We start from the raw sequence: 24,597 nt of genomic DNA on the forward strand, positions 1-24,597 counted from the left end.
ACAGTACCATGAATGTCAGTGAACAGTAAGTGAAGGGTTTGAGAAGTGTTTTGCAATTGCGTTCCAGATCATCAACTATCAATCGAATTGTCATTTCCAATAAATCATACCAGCTGAGCTGAAGCTGTGTTTCCTTGCGATCACAAAACAGGAAAAACAGGAAAAGCACGAAACAGCACAGTGGGGACCAGTTGTCAGTTTTGATTGGCTAAGAATATTTAACGTCATATTCGATACAACGATTCTATTGGTTGAATAATGACCTGGGTGTAACCTAAAGTACAAGGTACAGCCCCAAACCAGCCAGACTCATTTATCTACCAACCTATCAAGACGTCGAAAAAATTACGGAAAACTTTTTTCAGAAATTAAACGCTATCTGAAGGTAAGAACTTGTGCGTCATGCAATACTTACATGTTAAGTGTTTTAATCTTAGTACTTTGTAACTTTAATTGTTGTATTCTGTACTGTATTTTTTGTCTGTAAGTTTGATTTAAACAGAGCCCCATTCAAACCAGCTTCGCTGAACTGGGTCCCTCTGTATAGATATTATTGATAAATAAATAAATTTAGAGATTTCTGTAAGGTTTTCTAGTTTTCTAGTGCTAATTCGTTTTCTAATTCGTTTTCCGTTTGTTTAGTTGTTTTGCGTCATTTCGTTTCACTTTCGTTTCGTAGGATAGAATCATATTTTCCTCTTGTACCAAAAAGAAAATGTTCAGCTTTCAATCAACTAATTAACCATGTCTGTACATTAAGAAGATATAGTGTATTAAGAACCAAGTTTGTTTGTAGCAATTGAAAGATTCCAAGTTGTCTGAGATATAGCTGACTGACTTGGTTTTGATTTGGAATCAGTAAAGAGATGAATCATTCGAGCAGTGATATCATGAGTAAATGGAGTAAAATGGAGTCAGGTCTACAAATTTTATGTTTAACAGTTTCTTTTCTAAGTGGCTAATGTATTTTTGTTGGTTTAATACAGAAGACAAGAACCAAGGAAGTACAGCACTGCTTGGTAAGCGACGGAGGAAGCAAAGCGGAACAAACAACGACTCCTACAGACTGATTGTGAGTATTCGATGTATTTAATGTTGGTGCCTACTATTGTCAGCGCGCACACTTACTGCGCATCAGCAGCAGTAAGGGGGACTCGCGGTCAATGTCAAAGATTTACGGGTTTTACAGGCGGTTTAAGGAAGGGGTCGGCAGCGGGAATAAGCCGCGCGATAAGTCCTTACTGCTGCTGTGTTGTCGAACCGCAAACGGAGGTTAAAATATCCTTTACATATAGATGGACACCATCACAAGCATTCGAAATAAAACTGTGCGCCGACTGCGAACTCAGGTGTTGGATCGCCTGGATGCTGACTTTGCCTTCACAACATTTATGGAGGGAGATACGGACGAGACGATGACAGAAGAAAGGGCTGAAAGAATAATTAACTTAATACCCGAAGGTAACTACCGGTTGGAGCTAACGTTCATTAAGTATTTAGACGGCGAGTGGATGATATAAAAGGGGCGCAATCCTATCAGGGCGTCTGGTAAGAAGGACCTGTTTGTCTTAAACGAAAACACACGCCCGGGAGCATTGGTAGGAATAGACATGCTGTTCTACGAGGTTGCTTACCCTGTTACCGTAGTCATTTACGGTGCGTACAAGATAAAGACGCCAGACGTTAAGAAGTTGAAACCGATGCGACATCCCGGTAATTGCGTAGGGAAGTTAGTAAGAGAGTTCTTTGAAGACTCCTCTCGGGGCGGTAAACTGACTTTAAAGAGAAGAGAAGCCATCAGGAAATGGGAAAAAAATACTAATAGGACCGGAGGGTCGATAGACAACATCAAGAAGTTAGAAACGGCGCTGGAGAGGCGAATCCATGTGAAAGATATCACCGACGGCTTTATTTACTCCGGAACACACAAATATGGGGGCCGTGGTGCGCCTATAGTCATCTACCAGCACAATGGGCACGCCTGGCGCGAACTGCGATTCCCAAGAAAGAAGGAAACGAAGGTCTATAAGAATTCTCCATTGGCAGAGTTAATCCATGAGAATTCCATTTGGTTGATGGATTCAGAAGGAAGTCAGTTTATGACGCAAGACGGCACTTTGTATCGACCCGAAATTGAACAACAGCGCATTCAAAGCGCCTGTGAGACCTTAGGGGAAGACTTCTCTGACGAGGTCCTTAGCAGTCGCAGCTTGGACTTCTTAGCCGCAAAGAAAAGAAATGGATGGAAACCTGCCCCAAAAGAGTTCGGAGACATAGCCAAAGCCTGTGTAGAACACGGTCACGGTGGTCTGTGGAACATGGAGTACGACAAAGATGAGTATGTGTCGCTGGATATGAAACACTGTTACCCTGCAAGTTTTAAAGGTCTAGGGGATTGTAAGGAATATTACGACCGTTACGGACATCCAGACTCCCAATTCTTCCGCGTTTCGTTAGACGGTCACTACGACGCCCCAGCAACTGGATTCGTACGATTAACGTCTTGGAAGTTGGCTAAAGACTTACATCCCATAATTTACGCGTGGTACGGGAAGCATCTACAAGAGAAAGAATGGATACCCGTACCTCTATTGAAGTTCTTTGAAGAGCGCAAGCTTTTAAAATACACGGCGCATGAAGCCATACTTTGTCATGGCGCCTTTACGCAATGGCTCCCAGAACACAACCCCACAGCACGCGTTGTCATAGGAAAATTCACGCAGGGCGCTAAGGAGGGCGAGAAACACATGCAGCGACGCCTGATAACAGACGAAGGAGAGTTAAGCTTCCTTATTAAGCGCGCCCACGAACAAGGAACAATGGTGTCTGTGGAGAAATGGGACTACTTCATAGAAGGTCAGAAAGAACAGAAATGGAATGCACTTTGTTACTACCAAGACCACAGGCCGCAATATTACCACCTGCGTGCGAGTATGTTAGCATATGCGCATATTAACCTACTTGCGATGCTCCTACGGTTTGACAAAGAGGACGTTCCGCGCGTAGCCACGGATTCCTTGTACGTAAAGCCTGAAGTGTTAGAGAAGATGAAAGAATTCTACACCGAAGATGAGTTGGCGGAAAGTGGTCAATGGCGCGTTAAAGATGAGGAGATAAAAGCATGGAGAGAACGTGTACAATATCACGGAGAACATCTTTGCGGTAGCGTGGAACCAACCGGGGAGCCACTGCCTTCGGTTGCCGACCCCATTTCCTACCAACGCTTCTCTTACCTCTACGGTACAGGAGGCAGCGGTAAGACTACGCGTGTGTTAGAACTCTTTCCTAAGATAAAGGTGCTAACGCCAACGCATCGTTTGGAAAGAGAAATCTGCGAAATGGGTTACGACGCGCAGACCTACCACAGCTTCTTCCGTTGGAATGGCCAAAAGTGGGTACCAGAAGCCATCCACGACATACCTCCGGTGATACTTTGGGATGAGATTTGCACCGTTCCTTTAGAAATCCTCAAAGAATTCGTAGAATTCCTCCGTGGAAAGTGTCAAGTAATATTCGCCGGAGATCCCTGCCAGCCTCCTCCAATAGCCGGAGAGATGCCCCACGAATGGCTAAAGGGGTTCGTAGACTACTCTGAAGAAATTAACGCCGACTACCGCAGCAAGGATCAAGTAAGGAACCTGAAAGCGGAATTAAGGGGCCTTAGTGACGCCGACCAATGCAAAACACTGCGCAAACGCGTACGAGCGAAGAAATACGAGGACTTCCTTTACGCATGGCATCCAAAGGATCTGGTGCTGAGCAGCAAACGCGCAGCACAGTCTCGCATACAAAAGGATTTGCTAAATATACACCGAGAGCGCTTCCCTACGCATCCCGTACCTGTTTGTTATAAACCCCACGACACCCGCATGCAAAAAAGAGACGTCTGGGTACCTGGTACCGACATCCAACTGCAGAACGCGGTAACGCATGACAAAGCCTGGGTACCCATAGAAAAGGTGGAAAAAATAACCTCCCATCCAGATTGGCGCTTGGGTTATTGCATGACAGTCCATAGTGCGCAGGGGCTTACCATAAAAGAAACGCTGTGGATCATAGACCAGCGGCTGTGTTGGAGCAACCTTATCTACACTGCCGTAAGCCGCGTAGAATATGCCAAGCAGTTAAAAAGAGCCTGGGGTCCGCAATTGCGCTACGATAAGACGCCAGAGGACGTAGCCAAAGAGAACATTGCTAAGAAACTCCTTCGCTACAAACGGCACGACGAAGAAAAGAGTACGGATCCCCGCTATGCGGGGGTCAAATTCGACCTATGCGTGGACGACGTCTATAAGAAAGGCGCCCGCTGCGCAAAGTGTAACATACCTCTACTATGGAGGTTTGACCCGAATGATGATCAGCAGTTCTCCGTGGATCGCATAAATAATAAACGCGGGCATTGCAGAGGCAACGTAAGACTGACATGCCTAGAGTGTAATCGGGCGCGTGGAGCTGCACTACTCTGAGTCTTTGGGGACTATGAGCAGCTCTTCCTTGACAAATCCACGACTTGGGCCATTTAGGTAATACAACACGGGTTGCCCTTCCTTGGTGACGGACTTCGAAATCTCATACGTTTCCAAAGACCAGTTAGGATCCGTGGCTCTCTTACTGCCACCTTCGAGTTCCCCCGGCTGATAGAGGTATCTGACCACTATGTCGCGGGGTAGCTTTTTTTCCTTCAGTCCGACCGCCCTCGAACTTCTGACGTAGGACTTGTGTTCCATGTGTTTCTTTTTTATGGCATCCCTGGGTTTCATTCCCGTAGCCCTGGCCGCCTCGTTGTTCAAAGCCGCGACGACCTGGGGGAGCCTCTGAGTCCATTCCCTGTTGCGTTTGGAGGGATCTTCCAGCTCTTTCCAATACTGGTACCCAAAGAGACGCTCGGCCAGGGTCTTATTGAATCTTTCGACGATGCTCTGACCCCTGTGGTACTCTGCCTCGGCTCTCCTAATTTTAGTGCTGTGGTCTTTCAGGGTCTTAGTAACCACGCCCATAAACTCTGTCCCCGCATCCACTTGCAGCAGCTTGGGCCATTTCAAGACGCGCTTATAAATCCTACCTAGGGCTTCTGCGACTTCCCCAGAATCCTTGCTGGTTATGGGTTCGGCGTCCTTGTATCTGCTTGCGATATCAACTACGGTCAAAGCGTACCTATAGGTCTTTTTTCTCACCTTATCGTGCGGTAAGAAAAGCAAATCCGCCTGATGAACTTCATTAGGGGTATTTACGGTAAAGCTGGGCCTGGGAATGTACTTCGGCACGGGAAGATAAACCTGCCAGAGGGTTTGTTTTCTTAGCCAGTTCTTAGCCGTTTCGTCTGATACCCTGGCCGCGGTCGCGAGTTTCTTGATGGCCGACGCTCCTTTCCAATAGCCTTCAGGCCCATAGTAAATCCTCTTGAGTTTGTCCTCTACGCGGCCCATTATATGAATAGAATCGCGCTTCGCTTGATTCAAGCGAAGGATAGGACAAGATTGATCTTGCGTCCGTTAAAATCCACCGTCTCTCCGTCCACTTTAATGGTGATGTTTATGCTTTCTACCAAATTAGACAAGTCATAGCTTAAAGAAATGGGAGTGTATTCTTCTGAGTCAAATGGATTACCTTTGGGCAGAAACTTGGACATAAGAGAAGACTTTTCTCCATTGTTGTAACTATGAACCAAGTCGCAATAGACTTCGTAAGAGGATGCGACTTTCCATTTCACAGGTATGGCTGTGTTGGTAATTTCCTTGCCTGAGACACCTAGTAAAGATCCTAATGCATCAGTTTTTCCTAGGGTTACCGAGAAATTGTTAGGAAGATTATGTTTGAAGGTCATTTCGTGCGGCAATCCCGTGGTGAGAGTATAACCGTGTTTTGCTAATTCCTTAGCAAGGGTGATTGGTGTGTAATGTCCATCGGGCAGCAATACGCCTTGATAATTGCCGCCGCCTTTATGCACGGTGACCATACCATTGACTAGATTATACCAAGAATTGTACAAAGAGCAACTAACCAGCCGAACCTTATGGGCTTTGATGGGGGGATTCAGATAAGTCGTAAAGTTATTTTTATCGCTTTCCAAAAAGACGATCATATATTTCAGGAAACACAGTTTCCTTCGTTAGAGCAGATACGCCAAAGCTACGCCTCCTGCCAGCCCTGCGACTCCCACGAATACCAACTCACTATCTTTTTGTTTCTTAGAAGGCTGGTAGTAATTCTTAAACTGAGGCTTTCTTAACCCCGTCAATGCCGCGGGGTGTGCTTGCGCATAAAGTTTAAAGGCGTAGTCTGTATTTTCAAAGTTCTTATCCGCCTGCATTTTGTCTTGGTAATTCTTGTCCAACCAATCCCTGTAAGCTTGTCTTTTTTCATTCCAAGCTGCCACGTCCCGCTGATATTTCTCCAGCGCTAAGTCGTGTCTCTTCCTTTCGGCGGCTAAATCTCCGCTTTTGTCGCCTCTGACTAATCTATCCAAATACTGACCACCATAATTAGCTCCAGTGAATGCTAAAGCTGCAATAACTCCACCTGCGACCACGCTAGCCATTTATACATTAGGAATGTACTTTTCCTTCTGTAGGTAATTCTTTGCCATGATAGCCCCGCCTACGGCAGCGGTCATTTTAGCAAAATTAGCGAAGCTCTTGCTTGGGTCTTCAGTAAAGTCTTCTTTGAGCACTTTCTTACCTACCCAACCAATACCCGCAACGATGGAAGTAATGATAGCTGCTTCTTCAACAGTTTTCAATAACGCGGTTGACATTATATTACAGAGCGAGAAGGTTATTACTCCATTTCAGGGATCTTACTTTTTCTAACGGGCGGCTCCGTAGGCGTGTAATGCGCTGGCTCCAACTTTACTTTTGGCTTTGCTGCCCGCCATTGTAAGTAAAGGCTTCCTGCTGCTATAGCGACTCCTAACGCGCCAATGACGTATCCCGGATTAATAAAGGATTCCTCTTCTTTTTCCTCCACCTTTTCTTCTTTTTTGGCTTTGTTCTTTTTATTCATCTCCGCGAGCTTCTTTCCGGCAGCGACTCTGCCTGGAGATTTAGCCTTGGTAATCTTGGTATCTTCTACGGGTGGTTGTTCTTCGGTGCCACTCATCTTATATTAAGGGACTTGAAGGACTTGACAAGTAACTTGATGACGACTTGACAATGACTTGGCAATGACTTGACAACGACTTGACTAAGTACTTGAGGTGACTTGACAACGACTTGACTAAGTACATGAGGTGACTTGACAACGACTTGACTAAGTACATGAGGTGACTTGACAACGACTTGACTAAGTACTTGAGGCGACTTGATCAGGTACCTCAGCAAGTGCCGCCTGGAAGACCTTTTCGACTTCTCTGTCCTTCTTGAAGTCCTTCCAAGATGTTCCGAAGGAACCTAGTACCTCCTTCAAGTCAACGTGCTGAGCCACGTGCAAAGCCGCAGAGGCGACTGCCATTAACTTACCGCACTTCAAAGATAACCAGCCGCAGGTTATCTTAAGTTCTTGGGCGATGACATAGTCCTCGCTTATGTCCTTCCGCAGTTGCTCCACGTCGTCTATGGGCAACGCAAGTCCAAGCAATTTAGTCGCAAGTCGAATAGCTGAGTCTGCTACGGCGTCCGTGGTCTTACTTGCAAGGGCGGCCTCGTACCTCTTATGGAACTTCTTAACCTCCTCTTCTGACAACTTATTAACCTGCTCATGGGTAAGTTCCTTGCCTATCATTTCTTTGCACTTCCCAGATGACACAAGGATGTTAAGTTGTTCCTTGAGGTTACTTTCGTCTAACTGTGTGGGGACTTCATCTAAGAGCTGCTCAATGTCCATATACATTAGGAATCATAGATTCCAACCGTGTAGGGAAACCTCAAAGAGAAGATCATCTTGGAATGTTGGTGCGTTTTTAGGTGCCGCATGTATTCGTGTAACTGTTCCTTGGATATCTCACCGCCGTAGTCGCTTAAGATGGTTTCCAGGTCAGACTTACTTGGAGTATAAAATACTACGAGTGAACCTATGTTTTCCCTGAAGGGCTTAGAGACGCTGGTAAGCTGCTGGGAAAGCAACCAAACGCTGATATTGTCATGCCTACCGCTGAAGGCGAGTTTAACGAGCTCGGAAGTGCGTCTTTTTACGTCGTCCCCACAGGCAATGTCATCCAATATGAGGAGCGTCTGCGTATCTTTAGGGAATTGCTTATGCCAGAACTTCAAATGGCTGGATAACTCGTTAGGGTCTAAGATATCTACGAAGAAGTCGTCATCTTTCACTCCTATGCCCGTCCAGGTGCGGTCATTCACGTAGGTGGGGCATAATAGCACGATATAGTCGAAGCGGTATCTAAAGGGTCCTAATAGCTGCTCCACGACGAACTGCGTTTTGCCGCAGCCGGTGGGTCCTACTATCAGAGCATTGCAGGGAATATGGTTCGGATCCATTATATATACGATGGACCCAGTGGACGCAGTAAGAAGGATTGCCACCGACGCAAAAGATAAAAGAGACACCATAGAAATGCAAAGGGAGGAGATCGATCGGTTAAAGGAGCGCGTGCAGGAATTGTACGATGAAATGTGCGGTCTGAAGCGTGCAGAACGGTTTGGCGCGCTGATAACGATGGCAACGTGGGCTAAAGAAAGCGTTAAGGACTTTATGCGATATCCCCTGTAGAATGTCGACGTTTAGGTTAAATCTTTGTTAAGTATATGCTATTTAAAAAGTGTCTTAGAATGTTGACAATAAGGTTAAATCTTTGTTAAGGATGCCTGGAAACTATTTAAAAAGTGTCTTAGAATGTTTACAATAAGGTTAAATCTTTGTTAAGTCGCCCATAAGCTATTCCAAAAAATGCCTCAGAATGTTGACGTTTAGGTTAAATCTTTGTTAAGGATGCCTGGAAACTATTTCAAAGAGTGTCTCAGAATGTTGACGTTTAGGTTAAATCTTTGTTAAGGATGCCTGGAAACTATTTCAAAGAGTGTCTCAGAATGTTGACGTTTAGGTTAAATCTTTGTTAAGGATGTTAAATGGAGGCTAAGATATTGTTAAGTACATATGGACTGCTTGTTGTGTAAGAAGGTGTTCAGCACCAAACAAAGACTTCAATACCACGTTCGTCGCGGCGTTTGTACAAAGAAACCCCTTAGCCGCGCTTGTAAGGATTGCGGTAAGGAATTCAGCACCGTTCAAAAGATGCAACAACATCAGGATAAACGCATTTGTGGGCTTTGTAAGGACTGTAATAAGGAATTCCCCAACCCCTCCGAAATGCAGCAGCATCTGAAAAGGGGCGCCTGTAATCGAACCAGACAGTGTAGTTTCTGTAATAAGATACTTAGTAGTCGTCAACGTTTACAGACGCACCGGAGAACGCATGATTATAGGTTTCTCTCCCGCGCTTACGACTTGGAAGGCGTGGATTGCTACCAATGTGCGGATTTGATGTGTCGCTGCCCGCATAAAGAGGATTACTTAAGGAATCGCATAGATTACCATAAGAAGATAGTCCGTACTTTCCCCTCTTTTGAACGCGCCGAAGGCGTTCCGTGGACTAAAAGGGAGTATTGGAGGCAGGAGTGCGATCGTTGTGGTTGTGTTAGAGAAGAGGAACATATCTTCAACTGTCTTAACAAAGATTTAACCTTATTGTTAACATTCTGAGACACTTTTGAAATAGTTTCCGGGGTGTCTTAACAAAGATTTAACCTAAACGTCAACATTCTGAGACACTCTTTGAAATAGTTTCCGGGGTGTCTTAACAAAGATTTAACCTTATTGTTAACATTCTGAGACACTTTTGAAATAGTTTCCGGGGTGTCTTAACAAAGATTTAACCTTATTGTTAACATTCTGAGACACTTTTGAAATAGTTTCCGGGGTGTCTTAACAAAGATTTAACCTTATTGTTAACATTCTGAGACACTCTTTGAAATAGTTTCCACACATACTTAACAAAGATTTAACCTTATTGTTAACATTCTGAGACACTCTTTGAAATAGTTTCCACACATACTTAACAAAGATTTAACCTTATTGTTAACATTCTGAGACACTTTTGAAATAGCATTTCTTGGGGCCTTTAATAGTAAGGTAGGGTTTGCGCAAAGAGTCTCAAATCCCATCCTTATTTTTATTCATTATTATTAAGGATAATGAATAATAATAAATAAAAATAAGGACCCCTTTTAAAGGTATATGCTAGCCTACGCAGCTGCCTTTCTGGGAGGCATTCTAATTACCCTTTCAATATATGGACTGTATTACTTGCGAACTACCTGCCGACTGCATTACCCCTCGTAAGCCGCCGCGTAAAAAATACACCTGCCTTCATTGCGACAGGGTATTCTCCGAAGGATCCTTTGTGGGGCATTGGTGCTCCGCGGATCCTAAAGCGCAGCGGACTTTAGCAGACGCGCTTAACTACAAAGAGGAGATGGAGTGACTCTTCTTTCAATGTCAAACTTCCATCGGCCATTTACCTTACCATAGCTGCGTAAGTGGGTGAATTCCTCGCCCTGAATTACGTACCGCACGCAATCCGGCGCCCAAAGGGAATATTCCTTGCCTTCTAAGTCTTTGAGGACTAACCGTAAACGGTCGATGTCTTCGAAGACGACGTAATTTTTTATTTCGTATGCTTTACCGTGGACAAGATCACGCCAGTGAGTCAAGCTGAGCTTCATTATACCTATGGAATATCTTTAGGTGCGTTTTCAAAGTGGCGTAGGACTTAAACCGCTTTACACAGCCCTTACAGGGAATACGAATACCATCCGCGTAATCCATCAGGGCACGGCAGATAATGTCGTAATCGTTGCTAACCATCGTTAGGTAACCATTTACGTCAAGCTGTGAGATTTTCTTAGATTGCTTCGCGGATAAGACGCCGTTTCCTTTTGGGGTTTTCAACTCAATACACAACCCGCGGTATTTCTTATGCGCATTTAGGATTAAGAGGTCGGGTTGACCGGCTTGGTAGCCTTTTCGCCAGCAGGTTATTCGCTTGCTGTCTGAATCTTGAAGTTCGCCAAGACCCGGCGCTATGATGAAATCGGGGTAAAACCTACGTATGTAGTCGACTACCTTCGCGTGTAGGTCGGCTTCATTTTCGATCTTAAATACTAACTTGTTTGGACCGTCGAAGCGCTTGTCCATCGCATACTTACCCGTTTTCCTTAGCGCGGGTAGGACTTCCTCAAAGACCCAATCGCGAAACTCCACAGCTTTGGGTAGTTTGGAGCTAAATGTCAGTTCGTACAGACCAGGTTCGGATATAAACACGGCATTTGGTTGCGTAGTAAAGGAGCGGTGATTCGCAGCCCCTTGTAGATCAACCCATTTTTTCTGGTATTTCTCAGATACATGTGCTCTAATCGCATCTCTAGGGCGCTCATAGCCCAACGCCAAAGCCACCTCCTTTGCTTTGAAGTACAAAGTTTCGCCTTGCACTATGCATTGCAGTTTGGTTTCGTTGTTTTCAAATACGCGAAGCATATTATACATAAGGGATATTTTTTATCCTTTCGCTTGGCTCAAGGAACGCGAGCCTAGTAGGCAACGCTCTTTAGCTGATTCATTTCTACGCTCAGTTGCGCGTCAGACACGACGAAGACGTAGCAGTTTATTTTATCACCGTCGCCCGCGGAGGCATTCTTGGTGCGTTTGATTTCCAATGTTATGCCATCCTGCGTATTTACTAGACGGAGGCCTTGACCATGTAGGTCTTCGTCGTTAATGGTGCGCATGTCAATCCACAGCGCATATTTATCATTAAAGAATTCTGCGGGGCTAATTTGGTCGCCAAACTTGCGCATTGCCTCCCTGTACACGTCTGCGGGCTTTATTCCCTGGGAGTAAACCTTGTTTGGAACGCCGTTTATGTTGACCCCCACGTTAGTAATGTTGGGGTTGTGAAAGGCCTCGGAGTCGCGCTTACCAGCCTCATAGGGCTTAGCAAACACCAGCATCAACCCCGTAAGACTTCTTCGGGGGAGGTTAATGCTTTGGTTGATAACCTCATCCGTCTTATCCAGGAAGCTGAACGTCTTATACATCACTACGTGGTCGTAAAGGAATGCCTTGCCGGAGCTGTATTCCATGCCAGCGCTACGGGCCAGCTCTTCGCTGTACACGGTCTCGTACTGCAGCTCTAAGTTGGTAATAGAGTATGGGGTTGTTGTGGTAAGTGCAGTGCTTAGCCCACCAATGATGTTATTAGCATCTGCTAAAGTTACTTCAAACTGTAGCTCGGATAACTGTCTTGGGTAATACGCGCCGTGATTCGTGATTACTTCAAAGTCCAGTGGTATGACATACTTACTACCATAGGCTGTCTTTATTCGCTTTGCGTCTGCCACTGCGGTTTCTCCGCTGCCGTCAGTAGGTTGCGTTTTCGTAGGTGTGCGGACCTTACGTAAAATGACACTACCAATTCCTTGTTCTATCCTTTGCGCGCGGTCAAAGGCCGTCAACCATAAGTCTTTGTACGTGGTATACAGATCGTACCTATTTAAGTCCAGCAAGGATTCCCCGGCGAACTTTACGCGCTTCTTAGAAACGATGTTGCGGCCCACGTTGTTAACGATAATCCTTTCATCTGTGGGGCTTGACTGTACCGCTAGGTCAAACCTCAAAGCCAAGGTGCCAGGAACTAAGACTAGGTTATCCGTTAGGCGGGGCACGCCTACGTACAGGGTTTCCCCTGGCTTTGCGCTACTGGGGGTAAAGGTGACCCGGTGAAAGGTGCGTTCCGCTTTCAGCCCGCCAACCTGCTTAGGTAATACGTTGGGATTTAACTTTGAGCTTATCATATATAATGGAAGTAGAAGGAACGGATTTTGACCCCCTTACCGAAGAAGGCCAAGTAGACATTAACGACGAAGAATACGAGTCTTTACTTCCTGATGACAACGTTGACGGGCGGGGCCTTTTTGACAAGCTAAGACGCAAATATGGCAGCAGGGCCCGCGAGGCCTGGCGTTCCTTAGAGGATAAGTGGCAATCAAGGAACCCAGGGCGACCTATTCCAGAATATTTGGAATTGCAAAACTTGGATTCCACGGACCTAAGAACTGAAATGCTAAGGGGGCTTTTAGACGACGTAAGGGAGAAATTTCCAAATGTGGACTTGGCCCGCCTTAATTTCCAAACCGGAGATAAGGGGCAAATTCAAATCCAGCATCAAGGAAGGGATACGTGGTATAATCTTTACCAAAGGACAGACTCCAACAAGCTCGCCAGTAATCTCCCAAAAGAAATCCAAGACGCATTAGGGAAACCTAATTTAATGGAAAGGCTAAAAGAAAACGACGAAAACCTTAACGAAGCCGTTGAAAGGGTCAAAGCCCTAATGCAGCGACAACAAAAAGGCATCGAAGCGATAAGGGAAGTCGAAGGACTAAAGGAAACAATGGAGGAAGGGAAGCAGATTACATGAGACAAAACCGACTACTCCTCGATGCTCAAAAGAGAGAACTTAACGATAAAAACCAAAGAATAATAGAAATGAGAGAACAAACAGACAAAGCCCTACGCGATAGGGACCAAGCCCAAAAGGCCTTCGAACTTGCCCTGCAAGACCTAGACATAAGCAAGGAAGAAGCTAAGAACTTACGTACCACCATAGCTGGCTCTTTAGAGGAACGGCGGCAGTTGGTTGCCGAAATTAACACTAAGGAAGAACAAATCCGGCAAAGAGATCAGGCTATTGAAGACCTGGAGGGACAAATAGAGCGGCAGCAGGAAATAATCAATGACCAAACTCGTCCCGAAGAGGAAAGGGAGGCAGCACAAAGGGAATTAGAAGCCCTCCAGGAAAGAGTCGCGGAATTACAAGCGCAAAAGGACAACCTGGAAAGAGAATTGGGGCTTACCACCAAGGAAAAGGTAAAAAGAGCTCTGGTGAAGTATGGTCTTCCGCTGGCATTTGCGGTTGCTATTTCGAGCGTAGTAGGCGTGATCTTGTCCGCGCTTAAGGCTACAGGCGCGGGCGTAAAGAAATTAGGCAATGGGCTGACGGACTTGGGAAAAAAGATGGCAGCCGGTCTTCCTGGGCTGCTGGGTAGCGTCCTTAGCCTGGTACTTAGGGCCGGCGGAGAACTGCTAAAGTTTGTGGGGAATAACATTTGGATATTAGTCGTAGCTATTGGAGTGGTACTCCTGAAGAAGATGAGGGGTTAATCTTATCCTTATGTATTATGTCGGGCTTATCGTTGTCGGGCGTCCGAGGCGTCCTCGACTGGGGATAAGTAAAGATAGTATTCGCGCCGCCCTGATAATGCGGAACTAGTGGTATAGCGGTCATAGTACTAATGGTCTTATGATGCCAGGTCCTGTCGGGGGTGTTAGCGTATCCGTCCGTGCTATTTATGAAAGCATAATAACCAAGATTGCTACTACCGTCAGGGTAAATCTGTAACTTAGCATACTTACAATTGACTACCATTTGAAACGTAGCCACGTAAAACGCCTCATTACTAAATGGATATGGCTGCGCTGAGAAATGAGTAGGACTTCGATTGTTGGTCGATGCCCTATAAGGAGCTAAGGGCTCATCATTCTCGTCAACCAACCTAAACCCTATGATTCCCGCCCGCCCCGAGGTAACGTTAATGCTACAAACGATCAACGCAAGACCTCCAACTTCAACCCACATCCCAATATCGAGCCAGGTGTGATCAGTATACCGCTCATCCCTTAAGTAATAAGCGTAATGGGCTTCCTTCCAATGTGGATTCATATATTTCAGCAAATAAATTTGCTTCTAAAGGCTAAGCACCGTAAGAGTGCTGATGGTCTCGTGGTTATAGGTCGTATCCCTTTGATTTTCTATGCTATTTACGCAAACGCTCCCAGTGTCGTCTACGCGTATTTGCAGCTTTACCTTCCCATGGCAATCAGCAACCATGTGAAAAGTCCAAGTCGTAAGATTCTCAGCGCTATTCGTTGGCGGCTCTACGGAGAAATGCGCAGGCTCCCTGTTGTTCGTTTTCGTACGCATAGGCTGCAGTATGCCATTCTCATCCAGGAACCTGAAGCCCACGTTGGCATGGCTGCTCGTGCCAATGCAAATACTACAAAGGATCAATTTCTTTCCTGAGTAGTTCAAATTCACGGACATGCCCGTGACATCAACCCAAGATGCCTGGGTGTATTTTTTCTCGCCTGTGTAAGTCGTATAAACACAATCTACTCCAGCTACGTAGGGGTTGTTCATCGCCATATATAATAGCTCAGACCAATGCTTGCAGCTGCTAAGCCGGCTTTTAGTAAGTCATGGTCATATTCCTCGGTAACCTTCTTTACTGGTTTCTTTGGTTCGGGTTTTCCTACATGCGCCTTCTTCGATGGTTTTTCTACCTCTTTTTTTGGTTTCTCTACGAAGTGAGTAATGCCCTTGGTCATGTCAGAGTTTACGTCATTCACCCCAAACTTCATATCCTTAGTAGCTCGCTGCAGCTTGTTGTTATAACCCACAACGGAATTGGTGTTAATAACCAAATTACTTGGCATTAACCAACAACCAGGCGACAAAGCGTAATCCAGTCGCACTTTAGACTGCTGCACCGCTAATTGATATCTCTGCACCGATTTAGATATGTCATTTTCTATTATTGCAGACTCAAATAAAGTTAGGAATTCTTGTTGCGTTTCCTGTGAAGCGCCTTGGGATCCAACAATGGGGTTGCGGGTATTTACCTGCGCTCCCAGGATGCAGTACACGAATGCTTCAATGCTACGGTTAATCCTGGCTAGGTTCCTTAAACCTTTTCCTTTCATTAACACAAATGGATCCCAAGTGCCGGGGTAGTTCGTTTGAATTCTAGTAATTAATGAATTATTACCCTTATTACCACCCATATCACTGAACTCTAACTCATTACTTGGGTATTCCTGATGTCCGTAGTCAGCCGGCTTCTCACCATTGGCACCCCAAACGTAAACTATACCCAGCCCATGCGTCTTACCCTCCTTATAACGAAAGTCTTTTTGCTGTGGTTTGAACTCATTAATTAACCTTTCCAGGGCTGCGGCGTCATATCGGTTATTCATTGGATTAAATGCTCCATCTCCTGGTAGGGGTGCGTTAAGCTCCTTCAACAACCTCCTTACCGTAAAGGCAACGTGAAACTGCATAATTGGAATGTGAAACATGTCCGCGGCAACACCACAACCTTTAGTGGCAGCCCAAATAGCAAAGTCTAACTGCTGCGGCCAATACCGCATATTGGGCCCTGCTAACCATTCCCTGGCCTCTTTACCCGACGTATGCTTCAACATCGTATTCTTATAGATATTTCTTAGTATTACGTTAAATGATTGTTTACCCACTGAAATCTTCAGGTGCGTTACCAGCTTTTCGAAGTTGTTTACACCACCTTCAGCATCGTAAAATGGGTAATCTTCCGTGGTTAACAATAAGTTTCTAGGAAAATTAGGTGCTTTATGCTCGGGTTTTGGTGGCCTTTCTTTATGAACGGGGCGTACAATCGTCAATCGCTGCACCTGATCACCTACTTGCTCCAGCTTTGAATGTTCCAAGTCTGCATTGCTGTACATCCTGGAGCCGTTAAAGTAAATCCCATCGGGTCTTCTTTCGAACTTACTAGGGTCTGCATGTGGAAACATCTTCCTAAATGCTCTCCAATTCCAGTAATCCCGGTTGTCATGATGTGGCTGCTCCTCTATGTTATTCCCAAAAGCGTCGTACATTAGTATATAATGGATGTCATACCTTCAGCACCTCAGTTGTACCCAGATGTTCCCACCATAGGTCCTACAGAATTAAACGCCGAGAACTTCCGCTTGAATAAAGCAAATCTAATCCTCGCTTACTTGGAAGGGCAGGCAAAACATTATGAGGAGGTTAGGAAAAAGTATGCCAGAGCTCGAAGCATACTACATAAAATCGCGATGACTTCCGGCTCCATGTCCGTGGCTCTTACAGGCACCGGCGTTGCCACCTCACTTACCGGGCCTGGAATAGTCGTTGGCGTTCCTTTGGCCAGCGTTGGAGCGGCCTGCGGCATCGTCTCCGCCGTTACGACAGGCATTATAAAGCAATTGTCCGGTAAGATATCCAAGCACGACACTCATATAGCCCTAGCAAGAGCAAAGGCTAACACCATCGCCGACTTAGTCTCCCAAGCTTTGCGGGACCGCCGCATAGACGACGTGGAGTTTTCTTTGATCCTCGCGGAGGAAAAGAAATACGGGGAGTTAAAGTCGGGTAATAAAAAAACCATCGTGAAAGATCTTTCCGAGGAATCTCGCAAAAAGATCTACCAGGAGGCAAAAGAGGAGCTCCAAAGAAAACTCGCTCAGTAGACATCTGCTTTGAAAAGAACGTAGGGGGATTTCGACTGCACATTTCATCTTCTCGGAATCCATTCTAATAGGGGGTGGTTGGAGTCAATTTTGTAAAATATTTCGTAAATTACGTCAGGGTAATAAGGAATATCCTTATCCAGCCGACAAAACATCCACTCGGCTCTGCTCATATCAGAAACCTCGGGAATAGACTTACCGGTAATTTCAGACAAAAGATAGGGAATAGCTCTGTAATATTTTCCTAGTTTTAATTTTTTCAATGTCTTCCGTAGACTTTGCGGGGTTGGCTCTTCTAAGTGGTCTATGATTTTCTTCCTTACTTCGGTGTCTAAATATACCGGATGTAGACCTTGGATATGACTCATCCAGTCCCTAAAGTATTTTATTCTTTTGTATGGGGTCTTCTTACGACCTCCATTGGCGTAATACTGCTCTCTGGTAGCATTTGGTACGGCATTACGAATATTCTTACCACATTCGTAACACTGCGCTGACGTGTCGTCTTCTATTTGCATTTTCTTACCACAACACCAGAAACCCCGAGGCTTGGGTATGTTAACTTTGGATCTTAGGCAAATTATACAGAAGTCATTGGTGAACTTTTTACATTCATGCATATATAAGACAAATATTCCTAACATAGCAGCAACAAATAACGGGACGCGGGTATTTCCCGCTGCCGACCCGTTCCTTAGACCGCCTGTAAAACCCGTAAATCTTTGACATTGACCGCGAGTCCCCCTTACTGCTGCTTATGGTTTGTAGTTTACTTGTTCTGTATAAACAAGTGCTTCTCTGATACATATCTCTTTTCTCAAGATGTTCAAAAGCCATGGAGTGAACTACTTCCAATGTTGAAACACTGTGCAGACCAAGACCAAGCCATTCTAGATACACTGGATTCATGTAAGTTACATTGTAAGAAAATTGTTGTTGTTGTTGTTTTTTTTTTTTTTTGCATCTAAGTGTATGCATGTATTTAATCAATTTCCTCCAGTTTTCCATGGTATTTCATCTCATTTTCCATGATTTTTGTCATCTAGCCATCAATGGACTTTACGAGGCCTAACTGAGGGACTCCACAACATATTTTGACACCTAGATGATGAAAAAAGCGCTAAATAAGAAGACATAAAATAGAAAACTGGAGGAAAATGTTTTTTTAGTGAGACATATTTATTCTAATTTCTTGTGAAAAAAATATTTTAAAATTTAAACAGTTAACAGCAAATTAGAACAACTGCAACAAGGACAAGTCAGTATTGAAGAAAGTCAGGCCAAACTGCTACAAGGACAGAAGAATAGTGCAGAAAGTCAAGCCAAACTGCTACAAGGACAGAAGAATAGTGCAGAAGGTCAGGCCAAACTGCTACAAGGACAGAAGAATAGTGCAGAAGGTCAAGTCAAACTGCTACAAGGACAGAAGAATAGTTCAGAAGGTCAGGCCAAACTGCTACAAGGACAGAAGAATAGTGCAGAAGGTCAGGCCAAACTACTACAAGGACAGAAGAATAGTGCAGAAGGTCAAGTCAAACTGCTATTAGGACAGAAGAATAGTGCACAAAGTCAGGCCAAACTGCTACAAGGACAGAAGAATAGTGCAGAAGGACAGGCCAAACTGCTACGAGGACAGAAGAATAGTGCAGAAGGTCAGGCCAAACTGCTACGAGGACAGAAGAATAGTGCAGAAGGTCAGGCCAAACTGCTACAAGGACAGAAGAATAGTGCAGAAGGTCAGGCCAAACTACTAAAAGGACAGAAGAATAGTGCAGAAGGTCAGGCCAAACTGCTACAAGGACAAAACACAATAAGAAAAATTCTTGAAAGTCATACAAAAGGTTAGTTGACACAATATTGTTTGTTGGTCCTCTTTTGAGAGTTAGAGTGGTAGGACATGTATATGATGTGAAGTGGTTGGTATGGTGACTGTAATGGTCCAGTCAGGTTATGGTGTGTAAGATGTTAGTTAGAGTGGTAGGACATGTATATGACACGAAGTGGTTGGTATGGTGACTGTAATGGTCCAGTCAGGTTATGGTGTGTAAGATGTCAGTTAGAGTGGTAGGACATGTATATGACATGAAGTGGTTGGTATGCCCGGGGATGGGGATTCCGGGGAAAAAGTACTGGGGATGCTCGTCCTATCTCTTAGGGGTAAAAAGTCGTGATTTGGTATCTTTTAGGGTGTTAAATGCGAATTTTTGAAAATCAGCATTTTCTGGTATCTTTTAGGGTGTTGGAAAAGGAGAGAAGTGTGCATCGATATGGCTTATCCTAGGCACTTTTTATATAAAATTTAATAATATTTGTTGTGGTATCTCTTAGGGGCTAAAATTCATTCAGCCACGCCCTTTTTTAAAGACTCCCGGTATTTTTTAGGGATCTTTTTAAAAACTTCTGACGAGCATCCTCGGTACTTTTTTCCCGGAGTCCACCCCCCCCTCCCCGGTTGGTATGGTGACTGTAATGGTCCAGTCAGGTTATGGTGTGTAAGATGTCAGTTAGAGTGGTAGCACATGTATATGACATGAAGTGGATGATATGGTGACTGTAATGGTCCAGTAAGGTTATGGTGTGTAAGATGTCAGTTAGAGTGGGTCTTTGATATGTTGGACTGTCATAAGAGTGATTTTCCTTCACCTGTGAAAGAATAGTCAACATAATGCACAGAAGTAGTCACAAATTTTGCTGTTTTTCGTTTGTTATAGTTTTACTTTTAGTCACTTATTATACAACATCGTTTGACAGGCCAAAAAAAATCACTTAAACTGAGTTCTGGTGCTGTAAATATTCATATTTTGCAGGGCTGTCAATCCCCGAGATATTCAAATCTGGAGAATTGATAGGGAAGGGACACACGTCACATCGCGTCAAAAAGCGTGCGAAAAGACATCTTTCGCTTTGTAACATTTGATGTGATTGGTCTATTTCTGACTAATCAGATTATTGCTTACATTACAATGGCCTGCTTGCAAGAACAGTTCATGAGGAACGTTTTGATTTTGTTAGCGATTTAAAATAACACAAACAACACAAAATAATTGGAATTTTATGGTTGTGAAAGTCGAGTCTCACAAGAAATGGTCAGCTTCGGCTTTATCCGGGAGATTTGAGACTCTAATCTGGAGACCGGGAGATACGGTCCAAAATGTGGAGACTCCCGGTTTATCCGGGAGAGTTGACAGCCCTGATTTTGCTTGAATGATTTTCTTTACTGATAGTTTTATACAGTGATAACACTCTTGAATGATAAACATGAATAATGATGATGATCATTTAAGGATATGATGATCATATATGGATACTTATGGAACATAAATTATTTTTCAGAGGACAGACCTGCAGAGAAAGATCTCTCTTCAAGAGCACTAGGTAAAGGTCAAATCTTGTGTTTGTAACAATTGTTCATTCTTCTTTCACTTCAACCTCAAATGCAACGACCACAATTAATTGATTGCACAGTAGTTTTTCATATGAATATTGCAAAATTTACAGAAATATGTACTCAACATTTGAGAAAATAGATGGAGATACAATAGTTCATGCAGTTTCGAATTCCAAATTACCGCTGTGTTCCTGGATTACGGACTCATTTACTCGGGGTTAGCCTCGTTACAGTGTCTAAATATTCAGAAATAGCAACAGTAAAGTAAAGAATGCACAACTTCAACAGTTATACAAACACTTTGAAACTCGATGGAGCTTGACTGGAACACGTGAATATTGATCTGCACAAACTCGAGGCTAACCCTGAGTAAATGAGTATGTAATCAAGAAACACAGCAGTAATTTGGAATTCGAAACTGGTCTATTGTAGTAAAAGTCTAATAATCGACAACAAATAATCAAGGGACCATTCTTTATTTATCAGAGGGGAGGGGTGTAGTGTAATGGGTTCCCTGTGGTTTCACAATAGTCTAATAATGGATAACAAATAATCAAGGGACCATTCTTTATTTATCAGAGGGGAGGGGTATGGCTGAGAAAATAGAAAAAAAAATTTTTTTCCTCCAATCCCCCACTCCCTCCCCCACATTAATATGCCAATTTGTTTTCAACATCCCCTTTTTATTTTCAACATTCAAAAGGCTCTCCTATATATAACTCTTCAATTATTTCACTAAGATTCCAAGACCCCCTATTTTCTCACCCATAACCCACTTTCAATAAATATTGAAAGGCATTTAACAGTGATACATGTGGATCTCTAGAAAGTGTAAACTTTGCGATAAACATCTTGCCCGGCTATATATGGGTATGTCAGCATTGTAAATTAACAAAAATGATAAGTGTAATACAAAAAGAATATATTTTATCAGTATAATAGTCTATTGCAAATCTCGTGCTCTGATTGGTTGAGCTACTAGTGGTCTGTTAGTGATAGACCACTAGTAGTGGTTTTGAAAACTAAAACAACCCAGAAAGTTTATACTAAAACAATAATATAGACCACACACCCTCATGATACCAGCCAATAGCCCATTCTGCCTTCAGCCTCATGGGCTATTGCTTTGTTAAACATTGGGGTGCAGGTATAATTGTTAAATAGGGGACTGCGGACCAATATTTTATTCCATCTTAGGGGGGGGGGGGGGTACAAATTTCAAGATCATTTGAAATGGGGGGGGGGGGATAAATTTTTTATAATTGCAAAATATGAGGGTACGGCCATAGGTTTTCGTGCAAAAAGGTGACTTTTAATTTCAGCTACTGAGCATAACATTTCCTAAATTATGATGAAGAAGGGGGTACATTTTTATTTGTAAGATATTGTAGGGGGTACACATTTTACTTCATTTTTATAAGATATTTTATGCTTACCTTTTCTTCCTGTCTTTTGGGTGTTAAATTGTTGTATTTTGATTTTCAGAATATACAGAAAAACTGAAGTCATCCATTAAACAGCAAACCGATTTTCTGTTGTCAGAGGAAGAAGACAAGAAAATTAGAACCGATGACATCTTTACGAGTGTGACTATCCAACGCGGTCCAAAACACTTGAAGGAACCCAAGGAAGGGAGATTTGGCAGCAGGCTGTTGCATGAAATTCAAGCAAGTAGTACAAAACTCACAAACTGTTCAGAAATGTTTCTTTGCCCAGAAAATGATGTTCAGAAATCTACAGCCCCTTGCACGACCAATCCTAAATCTATCTTGTTGACGGGCAAAGCAGGAATTGGGAAATCCCTTTTTTGTCGGAAGCTGGCACGGGATTGGTCGCATGACCGATTGTTTGAGGAAGGTCAAGAAAATGCCAAAGTACCTGATTTTCAGTTTGTGTTCCTGTTGACATTCAGTCAACTTCTTCTTCCAGAAGAAGAACAAAAAATGGTTGACTTACGTGATATCTTAAATCAGTCCTCCCTACTGAACGAGCACTTGGTGATAGATGAGTCATTACTGCAGTACATGATTGAAAATCCTGAGAAGCTGCTCATCATTTTTGATGGGTATGATGAGTATAAACATCGAGAGAAAATCACTGGGGACTTTGAGAGGAGATATTCAAACGAGTCTGGGAAAAAAATACCTGTTCCTGCTCTGATTGCCAAAGTAATGAAAGGAAAGATGTTAAACGGTGCAGTGGTCCTGATATCCTCGAGGCCTGGCGAAGCAGAGGAATTAAAAAAACATGTCTTTGATGTGAGATGTGACATTCAAGGATTTTCTTCACTTCAAGTGCTAGAATACATCGAAAAATATTTCAAAGACAACGAAAGTAGAAAGAACAAAGTACTTGATCACATCAAAACGAATGAAATTCTTTTAAGTTTTGGTCACATTTCTGTGATGTGTTTTCTAATGTGCTTCTATATTAAATGGTACATGACTGAATCAAAAACCGCAGAAAAACTACCCGTCACGAGAACAGAACTTTATCATGAAGTAATCAAAGTATTTATTAAGAAACATTCCTCTTCTAAATATGAAGAAATGGAAGAAACTAAAGTACAAGAAATATTACATAAACTAGCTGAACTAGCGATGAATTTAATGATGGAAGATAAATATATTTTCGACGAAAATGATATGAAAAAATTCAACCTTAACGATGAAGAAATAACAAACCTGAAAGCGAGTGGATTACTTGACTGTTGTCCTGGCGTTAAAAAATCTCCATTCGAGAAACCACCACTTGAATTTACGTTCACCCACTTAACGATTCAAGAATTTCTCTGTGCTTTTTTGTTTGTAGAGAAAAGACAAATCCCAGAGAAAAAGAAAACGAGCGATGTGACATTCATGTTCATGGCGGGAATGTTTTCAAGAGACAAAGATGAAAAAATGATGGAAAAGTTGATAGAAAATATCAAACCAGGGGATGAATACGATGAGAGGAATAAACTGCTAACTTTATCCTGTCTGTACGAGTACAAAGACGATGGATTTTCTACCAGAGTAATAAATAACCTTAAACACATATACTGTAATAGGATTGGGGAGATTGAATTTAGTTTCATAACTGATATCGATTGTTTGTACATAAGTTATTTATTAGATATAGTGAATTTAATCAACGCAGAACAAACTAAACAACCAATATTTACACAGTCATTCATTGTTAATAGATTGTACATTGGTAGCTCATCTTTATCAGCATCAGGGATCAGAATGTTGTGTAATTCTCTTGTTAATATTTCTACTGTTGATGAACTGTCGCTGTGTGCTTGTAACTTACACGATGAATGTGCTAAAATAATATGTGACATGTTGCCTCGTACTACGATAACACGCCTATACCTACATGCTAATAATATAACAGATGTTGGTGCTCAGTGTCTGTGTTCAGTATTAATACGTGATGATTGTCCTGTAAAAGTGTTATACTTATGGAATAATAACATAACAAGTGAATGTAAACTGTCTCTAGAACAACAACAGATCCCTGGTGTTAAGTTGATTATTTAGATCAATAAAACTCATATATGTAGAGAATATTGAATGAAACCATAATAAACGAGTAGAATATAATGTTTTTGTAAATAATATCATATTTTATTGAATAATAAAGAAATTCTTGTGGTTTTATTTTTGTAGTTGATTGAAAAGATTTGTGTTTTACTCAACAAATATTCAAACAAATCCATTGAAAATCAAAAATATCCCTTGACAAATGTCCAGTAGTTTGATATAAATACAAGAACAAGTTTGTTTTCATCAATATTTTTATTCAACCAAGTTAAAAGAGACTTTTTTTGACAAATATTCATTCTTTTTCTTCATATTTTGAGCAAAGTGAGTTGGACTTGAAATACGGACAACAGCAAAAATACT

The 24,597-nt window shown here is 43.0% G+C and overlaps 1 protein-coding gene across 3 annotated transcripts; it reads left to right on the forward strand.

Moving 5' to 3' along the window:
• The first annotated feature begins 276 nt into the window (after nt 1-276).
• LOC148913084 (NACHT, LRR and PYD domains-containing protein 3-like) lies at nt 277-24,351 on the forward strand. 3 transcript variants are annotated; one of them, XM_089026975.1, is made up of 6 exons: nt 277-385; nt 987-1,072; nt 18,142-18,228; nt 18,543-19,160; nt 20,653-20,694; nt 22,193-24,351. In XM_089026975.1, the coding sequence occupies exons 3-6, from the start codon at nt 18,174-18,176 to the stop codon at nt 24,229-24,231; spliced, it is 2,754 nt and encodes a 917-aa protein (XP_088883101.1). In that variant the 5' UTR covers nt 277-385; nt 987-1,072; nt 18,142-18,173; the 3' UTR covers nt 24,232-24,351. The 3 variants fall into 3 exon arrangements, with proteins under 3 accessions (XP_088883101.1, XP_088883102.1, XP_088883100.1); XM_089026976.1 differs by lacking the exons at nt 277-385; nt 987-1,072 and adding an exon at nt 12,129-12,174; XM_089026974.1 differs by lacking the exons at nt 277-385; nt 987-1,072 and adding an exon at nt 16,714-17,062.
• Nucleotides 24,352-24,597: the final 246 nt, after the last annotated feature.

Source organism: Actinia tenebrosa, unplaced genomic scaffold (assembly GCF_029948245.1).
Source record: "Actinia tenebrosa isolate PJP-AT-01 unplaced genomic scaffold, QUT_ActTen_1.0 PGA_scaffold10__47_contigs__length_13832649, whole genome shotgun sequence".
Lineage (NCBI taxonomy): Eukaryota > Metazoa > Cnidaria > Anthozoa > Actiniaria > Actiniidae > Actinia > Actinia tenebrosa.

What these genes read in the sequence shown, in the direction of transcription:
- LOC148913084 (XM_089026974.1), top strand. Translation starts at nt 16,714, where the DNA reads ATGGATGTCATACCTTCAGCACCTCAGTTGTACCCAGATGTTCCCACC. An exon ending in CATTATAAAGCAATTGTCCG is followed by an intron (nt 17,063 to 18,141) that starts GTAAGATATCCA and finishes TCTTTTCTCAAG; the next exon opens with ATGTTCAAAAGCCATGGAGT. An exon ending in TCTAGATACACTGGATTCAT is followed by an intron (nt 18,229 to 18,542) that starts GTAAGTTACATT and finishes AAATTTAAACAG; the next exon opens with TTAACAGCAAATTAGAACAA.